This window comes from Carcharodon carcharias (assembly GCF_017639515.1).
Source record: "Carcharodon carcharias isolate sCarCar2 chromosome 37 unlocalized genomic scaffold, sCarCar2.pri SUPER_37_unloc_2, whole genome shotgun sequence".
Classification (NCBI taxonomy): domain Eukaryota; kingdom Metazoa; phylum Chordata; class Chondrichthyes; order Lamniformes; family Lamnidae; genus Carcharodon; species Carcharodon carcharias.
Window position 1 is genome coordinate 4,129,503 of NW_024470767.1, and position 13,740 is coordinate 4,143,242.

At 54.8% G+C, this 13,740-nt stretch overlaps 1 protein-coding gene across 1 annotated transcript in view; it reads right to left on the reverse strand.

Annotated features, from left to right (window-relative positions):
• LOC121274692 (uncharacterized protein C11orf95-like) overlaps positions 1 to 13,740 on the reverse strand; it is a 91,088-nt gene that overhangs the window by 9,910 nt on the left and 67,438 nt on the right. The window contains exon 4 of the mRNA XM_041181995.1: positions 12,899 to 13,639. Coding sequence (XP_041037929.1) covers positions 12,899 to 13,639 — 741 coding nt within the window. The remainder of the gene's footprint in view (positions 1 to 12,898; positions 13,640 to 13,740) is intronic.

The following is a 13,740-nucleotide window of genomic DNA, read 5'->3' on the forward strand; positions in this document are numbered from 1 at the left end:
ATAGGGAGGGGTGTAGGGGCTGGAGGAGTTTACAGAGATAGGGAGGGGTCTAGGGGCTGGAGGAGGTTACAGAAATAGGGAGGATTGTAGGGGCTGGAGGAGGTTACAGAGATAGGGAGGGTTCTAGGGGCTGGAGGAGGTTAGAGAGATAGGGAGGGTAGTAGAGGCTGAAGGAGGTTACAGAGATAGGGAGGGTTGTAGGGACTGGAAGAGGTTACAGAGATAGGGAGGGGTGTAGGGGCCGGAGGAGGTTACAGAAATAGGGAGGATTGTAGGGGCTGCAGGAGGTTACAGAGATAGGGAGGGTTGTAGGGGCTGAAGGAGGTTAGAGAGATAGGGAGGGGTGTAGGGGCTGGAGGAGATTACAGAGATAGGGAGGGTTGTAGGGACTGGAGGAGTTTACAGAGATAGGGAGGGGTGTAGAGGCTGGAGGAGGTTACAGAAATAGGGAGGATTGTAGGGGCTGGAGGAGGTTACAGAGATAGGGAGGGTTGTAGGGACTGGAGGCGGTTACAGAGATAGGGAGGGGTGTAGGGGCTGGAGGAGGTTACAGAAATAGGGAGGACTGTAGGGGCTGGAGGAGGTTACAGAGATAGGGAGGGTTGTAGGAGGTTACAGAGATAGGGAGGGTTGTAGGGACTGGAGGTGGTTACAGAGATAGGGAGGGTTGTAGGGGCTGGAGGAGGTGACAAGAGATAGGGAGGGTTGTAGGGGCTGGAGGAGGTTACAGAGAAAGGGATGGTTGTAGGGGCTGGAGGAGGTTACAGAGAAAGGGATGGTTGTAGGGGCTGGAGGAGATTACAGAGATAGGGAGGGTTATAGGGGCTGGAGGAGGTTACAGAGATAGGGAGGATTGTAGGGCCTGGAGGAGGTTACAGAGATAGGGAGGGGTGTAGGGGCTGGAGGAGGTTACAGAGATAGGGAGAGTTGTAGGGACTGGAGGAGGTTACAGAGAAAGGGATGGTAGTAGGGGCTGGAGGAGGTTACAGAGATAGGGAGGGTTGTAGGGGCTGGAGGAGGTTACAGAGATAGGGAGGGGAGTGGGGGCTAGAGGAGGTTACAGAGATAGGGAGGGGTGTAGGGGCTGGAGGAGGTTAGAGAGATAGGGAGGGTTCTAGGGGCTGGAGGAGGTTAGAGATATAGGGAGGCTTGTAGGGACTGGAGGAGGTTAGAGAGATAGGGAGGGGTGTAGGGGCTGGAGGAGTTTACAGAGATAGGGAGGGGTGTAGGGGCTGGAGGAGTTTACAGAGATAGGGAGGGTTGTAGAGGCTGGAGGAGGTTACAGAAATAGGGAGGATTGTAGGGGCTGGAGGAGGTTACAGAGATAGGGAGGGTTGTAGGGACTGGAGGCGGTTACAGAGATAGGGAGGGGTGTAGGGGCTGGAGGAGGTTACAGAAATAGGGAGGACTGTAGGGGCTGGAGGAGGTTACAGAGATAGGGAGGGTTGTAGGAGGTTACAGAGATAGGGAGGGTTGTAGGGACTGGAGGTGGTTACAGAGATAGGGAGGGTTGTAGGGGCTGGAGGAGGTGACAAGAGATAGGGAGGGTTGTAGGGGCTGGAGGAGGTTACAGAGAAAGGGATGGTTGTAGGGGCTGGAGGAGGTTACAGAGAAAGGGATGGTTGTAGGGGCTGGAGGAGATTACAGAGATAGGGAGGGTTGTAGGGGCTGGAGGAGGTTACAGAGATAGGGAGGATTGTAGGGCCTGGAGGAGGGTACAGAGATAGGGAGGGTTGTAGGGGCTGGAGGAGGTTACAGAGATAGGGAGGGGTGTGGGGGCTGGAGGAGGTTACAGAGATAGGGAGGGTTCTAGGGGCGGGAGGAGGTTAGAGAGATAGGGAGGGTTGTAGGGACTGGAGATGTTTACAGAGATAAGTAGGGGTGTAGAGGCTGGAGGAGGTTACAGAGATAGAGATGGTTGTAGGGACTGGAGGAGTTTAAAGAGATAGGGAGGGGTGTAGGGGCCAGAGGAGGTTACAGAAATAGGGAGGATTGTAGGGGCTGAAGGAGGTTACAGAGATAGGGAGGGTTGTAGGGGCTGAAGGAGGTTAGAGAGATAGGGAGGGGTGTAGGGGCTGGAGGAGTTTACAGAGATAGGGAGGGGTCTAGGGGCTGGAGGAGGTTACAGAAATAGGGAGGATTGTAGGGGCTGGAGGAGGTTACAGAGATAGGGAGGGTTCTAGGGGCTGGAGGAGGTTAGAGAGATAGGGAGGGTAGTAGAGGCTGAAGGAGGTTACAGAGATAGGGAGGGTTGTAGGGAGTGGAAGAGGTTACAGAGATAGGGAGGGGTGTAGGGGCCGGAGGAGGTTACAGAAATAGGGAGGATTGTAGGGGCTGCAGGAGGTTACAGAGATAGGGAGGGTTGTAGGGGCTGAAGGAGGTTAGAGAGATAGGGAGGGGTGTAGGGGCTGGAGGAGATTACAGAGATAGGGAGGGGTGTAGAGGCTGGAGGAGGTTACAGAAATAGGGAGGATTGTAGGGGCTGGAGGAGGTTACAGAGATAGGGAGGGTTGTAGGGACTGGAGGCGGTTACAGAGATAGGGAGGGGTGTAGGGGCTGGAGGAGGTTACAGAAATAGGGAGGACTGTAGGGGCTGGAGGAGGTTACAGAGATAGGGAGGGTTGTAGGAGGTTACAGAGATAGGGAGGGTTGTAGGGACTGGAGGTGGTTACAGAGATAGGGAGGGTTGTAGGGGCTGGAGGAGGTGACAAGAGATAGGGAGGGTTGTAGGGGCTGGAGGAGGTTACAGAGAAAGGGATGGTTGTAGGGGCTGGAGGAGGTTACAGAGAAAGGGATGGTTGTAGGGGCTGGAGGAGATTACAGAGATAGGGAGGGTTGTAGGGGCTGGAGGAGGTTACAGAGATAGGGAGGATTGTAGGGCCTGGAGGAGGTTACAGAGATAGGGAGGGGTGTAGGGGCTGGAGGAGGTTACAGAGATAGGGAGAGTTGTAGGGACTGGAGGAGGTTACAGAGAAAGGGATGGTAGTAGGGGCTGGAGGAGGTTACAGAGATAGGGAGGGTTGTAGGGGCTGGAGGAGGTTACAGAGATAGGGAGGGGTGTGGGGGCTAGAGGAGGTTACAGAGATAGGGAGGGGTGTAGGGGCTGGAGGAGGTTAGAGAGATAGGGAGGGTTCTAGGGGCTGGAGGAGGTTAGAGATATAGGGAGGGTTGTAGGGACTGGAGGAGGTTAGAGAGATAGGGAGGGGTGTAGGGGCTGGAGGAGTTTACAGAGATAGGGAGGGGTGTAGGGGCTGGAGGAGTTTACAGAGATAGGGAGGGGTGTAGAGGCTGGAGGAGGTTACAGAAATAGGGAGGATTGTAGGGGCTGGAGGAGGTTACAGAGATAGGGAGGGTTGTAGGGACTGGAGGCGGTTACAGAGATAGGGAGGGGTGTAGGGGCTGGAGGAGGTTACAGAAATAGGGAGGACTGTAGGGGCTGGAGGAGGTTACAGAGATAGGGAGGGTTGTAGGAGGTTACAGAGATAGGGAGGGTTGTAGGGACTGGAGGTGGTTACAGAGATAGGAAGGGTTGTAGTGGCTGGAGGAGGTGACAAGAGATAGGGAGGGTTGTAGGGGCTGGAGGAGGTTACAGAGAAAGGGATGGTTGTAGGGGCTGGAGGAGGTTACAGAGAAAGGGATGGTTGTAGGGGCTGGAGGAGATTACAGAGATAGGGAGGGTTGTAGGGGCTGGAGGAGGTTACAGAGATAGGGAGGATTGTAGGGCCTGGAGGAGGTTACAGAGATAGGGAGGGGTGTAGGGGCTGGAGGAGGTTACAGAGATAGGGAGAGTTGTAGGGACTGGAGGAGGTTACAGAGAAAGGGATGGTAGTAGGGGCTGGAGGAGGTTACAGAGATAGGGAGGGTTGTAGGGGCTGGAGGAGGTTACAGAGATAGGGAGGGGAGTGGGGGCTAGAGGAGGTTACAGAGATAGGGAGGGGTGTAGGGGCTGGAGGAGGTTAGAGAGATAGGGAGGGTTCTAGGGGCTGGAGGAGGTTAGAGATATAGGGAGGGTTGTAGGGACTGGAGGAGGTTAGAGACAGAGGGAGGGGTGTAGGGGCTGGAGGAGTTTACAGAGATAGGGAGGGGTGTAGGGGCTGGAGGAGTTTACAGAGATAGGGAGGGGTGTAGAGGCTGGAGGAGGTTACAGAAATAGGGAGGATTGTAGGGGCTGGAGGAGGTTACAGAGATAGGGAGGGTTGTAGGGACTGGAGGCGGTTACAGAGATAGGGAGGGGTGTAGGGGCTGGAGGAGGTTACAGAAATAGGGAGGACTGTAGGGGCTGGAGGAGGTTACAGAGATAGGGAGGGTTGTAGGAGGTTACAGAGATAGGGAGGGTTGTAGGGACTGGAGGTGGTTACAGAGATAGGGAGGGTTGTAGGGGCTGGAGGAGGTGACAAGAGATAGGGAGGGTTGTAGGGGCTGGAGGAGGTTACAGAGAAAGGGATGGTTGTAGGGGCTGGAGGAGGTTACAGAGAAAGGGATGGTTGTAGGGGCTGGAGGAGATTACAGAGATAGGGAGGGTTGTAGGGGCTGGAGGAGGTTACAGAGATAGGGAGGATTGTAGGGCCTGGAGGAGGTTACAGAGATAGGGAGGGTTGTAGGGGCTGGAGGAGGTTACAGAGATAGGGAGGGGTGTGGGGGCTGGAGGAGGTTACAGAGATAGGGAGGGTTCTAGGGGCGGGAGGAGGTTAGAGAGATAGGGAGGATTGTAGGGACTGGAGATGTTTACAGAGATAGGTAGGGGTGTAGAGGCTGGAGGAGGTTACAGAGATAGAGATGGTTGTAGGGACTGGAGGAGTTTAAAGAGATAGGGAGGGGTGTAGGGGCCAGAGGAGGTTACAGAAATAGGGAGGATTGTAGGGGCTGGAGGAGGTTACAGAGATAGGGAGGATTGTAGGGGCTGAAGGAGGTTAGAGAGATAGGGAGGGGTGTAGGGGCTGGAGGAGTTTACAGAGATAGGGAGGGGTCTAGGGGCTGGAGGAGGTTACAGAAATAGGGAGGATTGTAGGGGCTGGAGGAGGTTACAGAGATAGGGAGGGTTCTAGGGGCTGGAGGAGGTTAGAGAGATAGGGAGGGTAGTAGAGGCTGAAGGAGGTTACAGAGATAGGGAGGGTTGTAGGGAGTGGAAGAGGTTACAGAGATAGGGAGGGGTGTAGGGGCCGGAGGAGGTTACAGAAATAGGGAGGATTGTAGGGGCTGCAGGAGGTTACAGAGATAGGGAGGGTTGTAGGGGCTGAAGGAGGTTAGAGAGATAGGGAGGGGTGTAGGGGCTGGAGGAGATTACAGAGATAGGGAGGGGTGTAGAGGCTGGAGGAGGTTACAGAAATAGGGAGGATTGTAGGGGCTGGAGGAGGTTACAGAGATAGGGAGGGTTGTAGGGACTGGAGGCGGTTACAGAGATAGGGAGGGGTGTAGGGGCTGGAGGAGGTTACAGAAATAGGGAGGACTGTAGGGGCTGGAGGAGGTTACAGAGATAGGGAGGGTTGTAGGAGGTTACAGAGATAGGGAGGGTTGTAGGGACTGGAGGTGGTTACAGAGATAGGGAGGGTTGTAGGGGCTGGAGGAGGTGACAAGAGATAGGGAGGGTTGTAGGGGCTGGAGGAGGTTACAGAGAAAGGGATGGTTGTAGGGACTGGAGGCGGTTACAGAGATAGGGAGGGGTGTAGGGGCTGGAGGAGGTTACAGAAATAGGGAGGACTGTAGGGGCTGGAGGAGGTTACAGAGATAGGGAGGGTTGTAGGAGGTTACAGAGATAGGGAGGGTTGTAGGGACTGGAGGTGGTTACAGAGATAGGGAGGGTTGTAGGGGCTGGAGGAGGTGACAAGAGATAGGGAGGGTTGTAGGGGCTGGAGGAGGTTACAGAGAAAGGGATGGTTGTAGGGGCTGGAGGAGGTTACAGAGAAAGGGATGGTTGTAGGGGCTGGAGGAGATTACAGAGATAGGGAGGGTTGTAGGGGCTGGAGGAGGTTACAGAGATAGGGAGGATTGTAGGGCCTGGAGGAGGTTACAGAGATAGGGAGGGTTGTAGGAGGTTACAGAGATAGGGAGGGTTGTAGGGACTGGAGGTGGTTACAGAGATAGGGAGGGTTGTAGGGGCTGGAGGAGGTGACAAGAGATAGGGAGGGTTGTAGGGGCTGGAGGAGGTTACAGAGAAAGGGATGGTTGTAGGGGCTGGAGGAGGTTACAGAGAAAGGGATGGTTGTAGGGGCTGGAGGAGATTACAGAGATAGGGAGGGTTGTAGGGGCTGGAGGAGGTTACAGAGATAGGGAGGATTGTAGGGCCTGGAGGAGGTTACAGAGATAGGGAGGGGTGTAGGGGCTGGAGGAGGTTACAGAGATAGGGAGAGTTGTAGGGACTGGAGGAGGTTACAGAGAAAGGGATGGTAGTAGGGGCTGGAGGAGGTTACAGAGATAGGGAGGGTTGTAGGGGCTGGAGGAGGTTACAGAGATAGGGAGGGGTGTGGGGGCTAGAGGAGGTTACAGAGATAGGGAGGGGTGTAGGGGCTGGAGGAGGTTAGAGAGATAGGGAGGGTTCTAGGGGCTGGAGGAGGTTAGAGATATAGGGAGGGTTGTAGGGACTGGAGGAGGTTAGAGAGATAGGGAGGGGTGTAGGGGCTGGAGGAGTTTACAGAGATAGGGAGGGGTGTAGGGGCTGGAGGAGTTTACAGAGATAGGGAGGGGTGTAGAGGCTGGAGGAGGTTACAGAAATAGGGAGGATTGTAGGGGCTGGAGGAGGTTACAGAGATAGGGAGGGTTGTAGGGACTGGAGGCGGTTACAGAGATAGGGAGGGGTGTAGGGGCTGGAGGAGGTTACAGAAATAGGGAGGACTGTAGGGGCTGGAGGAGGTTACAGAGATAGGGAGGGTTGTAGGAGGTTACAGAGATAGGGAGGGTTGTAGGGACTGGAGGTGGTTACAGAGATAGGAAGGGTTGTAGTGGCTGGAGGAGGTGACAAGAGATAGGGAGGGTTGTAGGGGCTGGAGGAGGTTACAGAGAAAGGGATGGTTGTAGGGGCTGGAGGAGGTTACAGAGAAAGGGATGGTTGTAGGGGCTGGAGGAGATTACAGAGATAGGGAGGGTTGTAGGGGCTGGAGGAGGTTACAGAGATAGGGAGGATTGTAGGGCCTGGAGGAGGTTACAGAGATAGGGAGGGGTGTAGGGGCTGGAGGAGGTTACAGAGATAGGGAGAGTTGTAGGGACTGGAGGAGGTTACAGAGAAAGGGATGGTAGTAGGGGCTGGAGGAGGTTACAGAGATAGGGAGGGTTGTAGGGGCTGGAGGAGGTTACAGAGATAGGGAGGGGAGTGGGGGCTAGAGGAGGTTACAGAGATAGGGAGGGGTGTAGGGGCTGGAGGAGGTTAGAGAGATAGGGAGGGTTCTAGGGGCTGGAGGAGGTTAGAGATATAGGGAGGGTTGTAGGGACTGGAGGAGGTTAGAGAGATAGGGAGGGGTGTAGGGGCTGGAGGAGTTTACAGAGATAGGGAGGGGTGTAGGGGCTGGAGGAGTTTACAGAGATAGGGAGGGGTGTAGAGGCTGGAGGAGGTTACAGAAATAGGGAGGATTGTAGGGGCTGGAGGAGGTTACAGAGATAGGGAGGGTTGTAGGGACTGGAGGCGGTTACAGAGATAGGGAGGGGTGTAGGGGCTGGAGGAGGTTACAGAAATAGGGAGGACTGTAGGGGCTGGAGGAGGTTACAGAGATAGGGAGGGTTGTAGGAGGTTACAGAGATAGGGAGGGTTGTAGGGACTGGAGGTGGTTACAGAGATAGGGAGGGTTGTAGGGGCTGGAGGAGGTGACAAGAGATAGGGAGGGTTGTAGGGGCTGGAGGAGGTTACAGAGAAAGGGATGGTTGTAGGGGCTGGAGGAGGTTACAGAGAAAGGGATGGTTGTAGGGGCTGGAGGAGATTACAGAGATAGGGAGGGTTGTAGGGGCTGGAGGAGGTTACAGAGATAGGGAGGATTGTAGGGCCTGGAGGAGGTTACAGAGATAGGGAGGGTTGTAGGGGCTGGAGGAGTTTACAGAGATAGGGAGGGGTGTGGGGGCTGGAGGAGGTTACAGAGATAGGGAGGGTTCTAGGGGCGGGAGGAGGTTAGAGAGATAGGGAGGATTGTAGGGACTGGAGATGTTTACAGAGATAGGTAGGGGTGTAGAGGCTGGAGGAGGTTACAGAGATAGAGATGGTTGTAGGGACTGGAGGAGTTTAAAGAGATAGGGAGGGGTGTAGGGGCCAGAGGAGGTTACAGAAATAGGGAGGATTGTAGGGGCTGGAGGAGGTTACAGAGATAGGGAGGATTGTAGGGGCTGAAGGAGGTTAGAGAGATAGGGAGGGGTGTAGGGGCTGGAGGAGTTTACAGAGATAGGGAGGGGTCTAGGGGCTGGAGGAGGTTACAGAAATAGGGAGGATTGTAGGGGCTGGAGGAGGTTACAGAGATAGGGAGGGTTCTAGGGGCTGGAGGAGGTTAGAGAGATAGGGAGGGTAGTAGAGGCTGAAGGAGGTTACAGAGATAGGGAGGGTTGTAGGGAGTGGAAGAGGTTACAGAGATAGGGAGGGGTGTAGGGGCCGGAGGAGGTTACAGAAATAGGGAGGATTGTAGGGGCTGCAGGAGGTTACAGAGATAGGGAGGGTTGTAGGGGCTGAAGGAGGTTAGAGAGATAGGGAGGGGTGTAGGGGCTGGAGGAGATTACAGAGATAGGGAGGGGTGTAGAGGCTGGAGGAGGTTACAGAAATAGGGAGGATTGTAGGGGCTGGAGGAGGTTACAGAGATAGGGAGGGTTGTAGGGACTGGAGGCGGTTACAGAGATAGGGAGGGGTGTAGGGGCTGGAGGAGGTTACAGAAATAGGGAGGACTGTAGGGGCTGGAGGAGGTTACAGAGATAGGGAGGGTTGTAGGAGGTTACAGAGATAGGGAGGGTTGTAGGGACTGGAGGTGGTTACAGAGATAGGGAGGGTTGTAGGGGCTGGAGGAGGTGACAAGAGATAGGGAGGGTTGTAGGGGCTGGAGGAGGTTACAGAGAAAGGGATGGTTGTAGGGACTGGAGGCGGTTACAGAGATAGGGAGGGGTGTAGGGGCTGGAGGAGGTTACAGAAATAGGGAGGACTGTAGGGGCTGGAGGAGGTTACAGAGATAGGGAGGGTTGTAGGAGGTTACAGAGATAGGGAGGGTTGTAGGGACTGGAGGTGGTTACAGAGATAGGGAGGGTTGTAGGGGCTGGAGGAGGTGACAAGAGATAGGGAGGGTTGTAGGGGCTGGAGGAGGTTACAGAGAAAGGGATGGTTGTAGGGGCTGGAGGAGGTTACAGAGAAAGGGATGGTTGTAGGGGCTGGAGGAGATTACAGAGATAGGGAGGGTTGTAGGGGCTGGAGGAGGTTACAGAGATAGGGAGGATTGTAGGGCCTGGAGGAGGTTACAGAGATAGGGAGGGGTGTAGGGGCTGGAGGAGGTTACAGAGATAGGGAGAGTTGTAGGGACTGGAGGAGGTTACAGAGAAAGGGATGGTAGTAGGGGCTGGAGGAGGTTACAGAGATAGGGAGGGTTGTAGGGGCTGGAGGAGGTTACAGAGATAGGGAGGGGTGTGGGGGCTAGAGGAGGTTACAGAGATAGGGAGGGGTGTAGGGGCTGGAGGAGGTTAGAGAGATAGGGTGGGTTCTAGGGGCTGGAGGAGGTTAGAGATATAGGGAGGGTTGTAGGGACTGGAGGAGGTTAGAGAGATAGGGAGGGGTGTAGGGGCTGGAGGAGTTTACAGAGATAGGGAGGGGTGTAGGGGCTGGAGGAGTTTACAGAGATAGGGAGGGGTGTAGAGGCTGGAGGAGGTTACAGAAATAGGGAGGATTGTAGGGGCTGGAGGAGGTTACAGAGATAGGGAGGGTTGTAGGGACTGGAGGCGGTTACAGAGATAGGGAGGGGTGTAGGGGCTGGAGGAGGTTACAGAAATAGGGAGGACTGTAAGGGCTGGAGGAGGTTACAGAGATAGGGAGGGTTGTAGGAGGTTACAGAGATAGGGAGGGTTGTAGGGACTGGAGGTGGTTACAGAGATAGGGAGGGTTGTAGGGGCTGGAGGAGGTGACAAGAGATAGGGAGGGTTGTAGGGGCTGGAGGAGGTTACAGAGAAAGGGATGGTTGTAGGGGCTGGAGGAGGTTACAGAGAAAGGGATGGTTGTAGGGGCTGGAGGAGATTACAGAGATAGGGAGGGTTGTAGGGGCTGGAGGAGGTTACAGAGATAGGGAGGATTGTAGGGGCTGGAGGAGGTTACAGAGATAGGGAGGGGTGTAGGGGCTGGAGGAGGTTACAGAGATAGGGAGAGTTGTAGGGTCTGGAGGAGGTTACAGAGAAAGGGATGGTAGTAGGGGCTGGAGGAGGTTACAGAGATAGGGAGGGTTGTAGGGGCTGGAGGAGGTTACAGAGATAGGGAGGGGTGTGGGGGCTAGAGGAGGTTACAGAGATAGGGAGGGGTGTAGGGGCTGGAGGAGGTTAGAGAGATAGGGAGGGTTCTAGGGGCTGGAGGAGGTTAGAGATATAGGGAGGGTTGTAGGGACTGGAGGAGGTTAGAGAGATAGGGAGGGGTGTAGGGGCTGGAGGAGTTTACAGAGATAGGGAGGGGTGTAGGGGCTGGAGGAGGTTACAGAGATAGGGAGGGGTGTAGGGGCTGGAGGAGGTTACAGAAATAGGGAGGATTGTAGGGGCTGGAGGAGGTTACTGAGATAGGGAGGGTTCTAGGGGCTGGAGGAGGTTAGAGAGATAGGGAGGGTTGTAGGAGGTTACAGAGATAGGGGGGATTGTAGGGGCTTTAGGAGGTTACAGAGATAGGGAGGATTGTAGGAGGTTACAGAGATAGGGAGGATTGTAGGGGCTGGAGGAGGTTACAGAGATAGGGAGGGTTGTAGGGGCTGAAGGAGGTTACAGAGTTAGGAGGGGTTTTTGGGGCTGGAGGAGGTTACAGAGGTAGGGAGGATTGTAGGGCCTGGAGGAGATTACAGAGATAGGGAGGATTGTAGGGGCTGGAGGAGGTTACAGAGATAGGGAGGGGTATAGGGGCTGGAAGAGGTTACAGAGATAGGGAGGGGTGTAGGGGCTGGAGGAGGTTACAGAGATAGGGAGGGGTGTAGGGGCTGGAGGAGGTTACAGAGATAGGGAGGGGTATAGGGGCTGGAAGAGGTTACAGAGATAGGGAGGGGTGTGGGGGCTGGAGGAGGTTACAGAGATAGGGAGGGGTGTAGGGGCTGGAGGAGGTTAGAGAGATAGGGAGGGTTCTAGGGGCTGGAGGAGGTTAGAGAGATAGGGAGGGTTGTAGGGACTGGAGGAGGTTACAGAGATAGGGAGGGGTGTGGGGGCTGGAGGAGGTTACAGAGATAGGGAGGGTTCTAGGGGCTGGAGGAGGTTAGAGAGATAGGGAGGGTTGTAGGGACTGGAGATGTTTACAGAGATAGGTAGGGGTGTAGAGGCTGGAGGAGGTTACAGAGATAGAGATGGTTGTAGGGACTGGAGGAGTTTACAGAGATAGGGAGGGGTGTAGGGGCCAGAGGAGGTTACAGAAATAGGGAGGATTGTAGGGGCTGGAGGAGGTTACAGAGATAGGGAGGGTTGTAGGGGCTGAAGGAGGTTAGAGAGATAGGGAGGGGTGTAGGGGCTGGAGGAGTTTACAGAGATAGGGAGGGGTGTAGGGGCTGGAGGAGGTTACAGAAATAGGGAGGATTGTAGGGGCTGGAGGAGGTTACAGAGATAGGGAGGGTTCTAGGGGCTGGAGGAGGTTAGAGAGATAGGGAGGGTTGTAGGAGGTTACAGAGATAGGGAGGATTGTAGGGGCTGTAGGAGGTTACAGATATAGGGAGGATTGTAGGAGGTTACAGAGATAGGGAGGATTGTAGGGGCTGGAGGAGGTTACAGAGATAGGGAGGTTTGTAGGGGCTGAAGGAAGTTACAGAGTTAGGAAGGGTTTTTGGGGCTGGAGGAGGTTACAGAGGTAGGGAGGATTGTAGGGCCTGGACGAGATTACAGAGATAGGGAGGATTGTAGGGGCTGGAGGAGGTTATAGAGATAGGGAGGTTTGTAGGGGCTGGAGGAGGTTATAGAGATAGGGAGGGGTATAGGGGCTGGAAGAGGTTACAGAGATAGGGAGGGGTGTAGGGGCTGGAGGAGGTTACAGAGATAGGGAGGGTTGTAGGGACTGGAGGAGGTTACAGAGATAGGGAGGGTTGTAGGGGCTGGAGGAGGTTAGAGAGATAGGGAGGGTTGTAGGGGCTGGAGGAGGTTACAGAGATAGGGAGGGGTGTAGGGGCTGGAGGAGGTTACAGAGATAGGGAGGGTTGTAGGGGCTGGAGGCGATTACAGATAGGGAAAGTTGCAAGACTTTGAGGAGATTAAGGAGGGTTAAGGAGCTGAGCAGTCCATGGGGTGATTTGAAAACAGCGATAAGAATTTTAAAATCATGATGGACCAGGAGCCAATGCAGCTCAGTGAGTTCAGGGCTGGTGAGTGAATAGGCTTTCCCTCTCACCTTGTATACTGCAAACCACACTCACCAATATTCACACGTGGCTCTGATACGGCTACAGGAATACAAACACACAGAACGTCGTGGCACAGAGGTCAATCAGCCCTTTGTCCCTGTACTCACCCCCTCACAGACCTCTGCTTTCATCTGCATTAGCCTGCCTTGTGTCTATTCAGCCCATCACCTCTCCTGCCCTCTCAAAGTATAATTTAGCTGCCGGGAGCTGCAAAAGCAAGACTCAACACTGCCACCAGTGGCAGGTGGATGGAATTACAGGTGACATGTTTACATAGGAAGTTTTCATTACAGAGATGTGCCATGGATAACTTTACTTCAGAATTGTGATGGTAGGAGTGCAGCTCCCTACAGTATTGCGATTTTTAATAGATCAGAGATCAATGACTCTACCTGCAACTGCTGCTTGAACGTTCGGAGCTGGGGTTTCCCCTTTCCCTGAAGTCCACGGTTTGATCACTGCCCTCTCCTGCTGAGACGTGGTTTTGTTCCAGGCTTCCAGAATGTTCCCTTTCTCGGCCTGGCTGAAGTTGAGCGAGTGTGGGTGGTTCTGGAGAATGTGCCGTTTGATGGTGCTGAGGGCGATGGTGGTAAGCGATTTCCCACAGACCATGCAGACCAGAGTGTGCCACCAGCGGTCATAGTCCATCAGGTAGTCGAACCGCCAGCGCTCCTGGTAAAGGCAGCGAGGCCTCTTGCCAGCTGACCAGCTCGGACCCAGTCCTGGCATCAGCAGCTGCACCGCTGTACAGTCATGCTGCAAGGCCCTCTCGTTCCAGGCTTCCAGAATGTTCTCTTTCTCGGCCTGGCTGAAGTTGAGCGAGTGTGGGTGGTTCTGGAGAATGTGCCGTTTGATGGTGCTGAGGGTCAGCGTAGCCAGGGATTTTCCACAGACCATGCAGACCAGACCGTGCCGCCACCAGTCATAATCCATCAGGTGCTCCACCCGCCAGCGCTGCTGGTAGTAACGGCGGACACCTTTACTGGACAACCTGGCCAGGGGGCTGTGCTGCACTGTCCACTGCTCCCCGACCCGGTTATGATCAACAGGGAGCTGCGCCTGATCCACCGACACTGGGAAACCCACCACCTTCACAATGGAACTGGCACCAAGAGAATCAGACAGCTCGGCAACTGATCCGGGAGAAGGAAAGCAGAATCCAATTAACAATCAGATAATCAGTGATAGTCGTACCATCCGCCTGACACACTCACCCTCACCCTGACCCACTCAC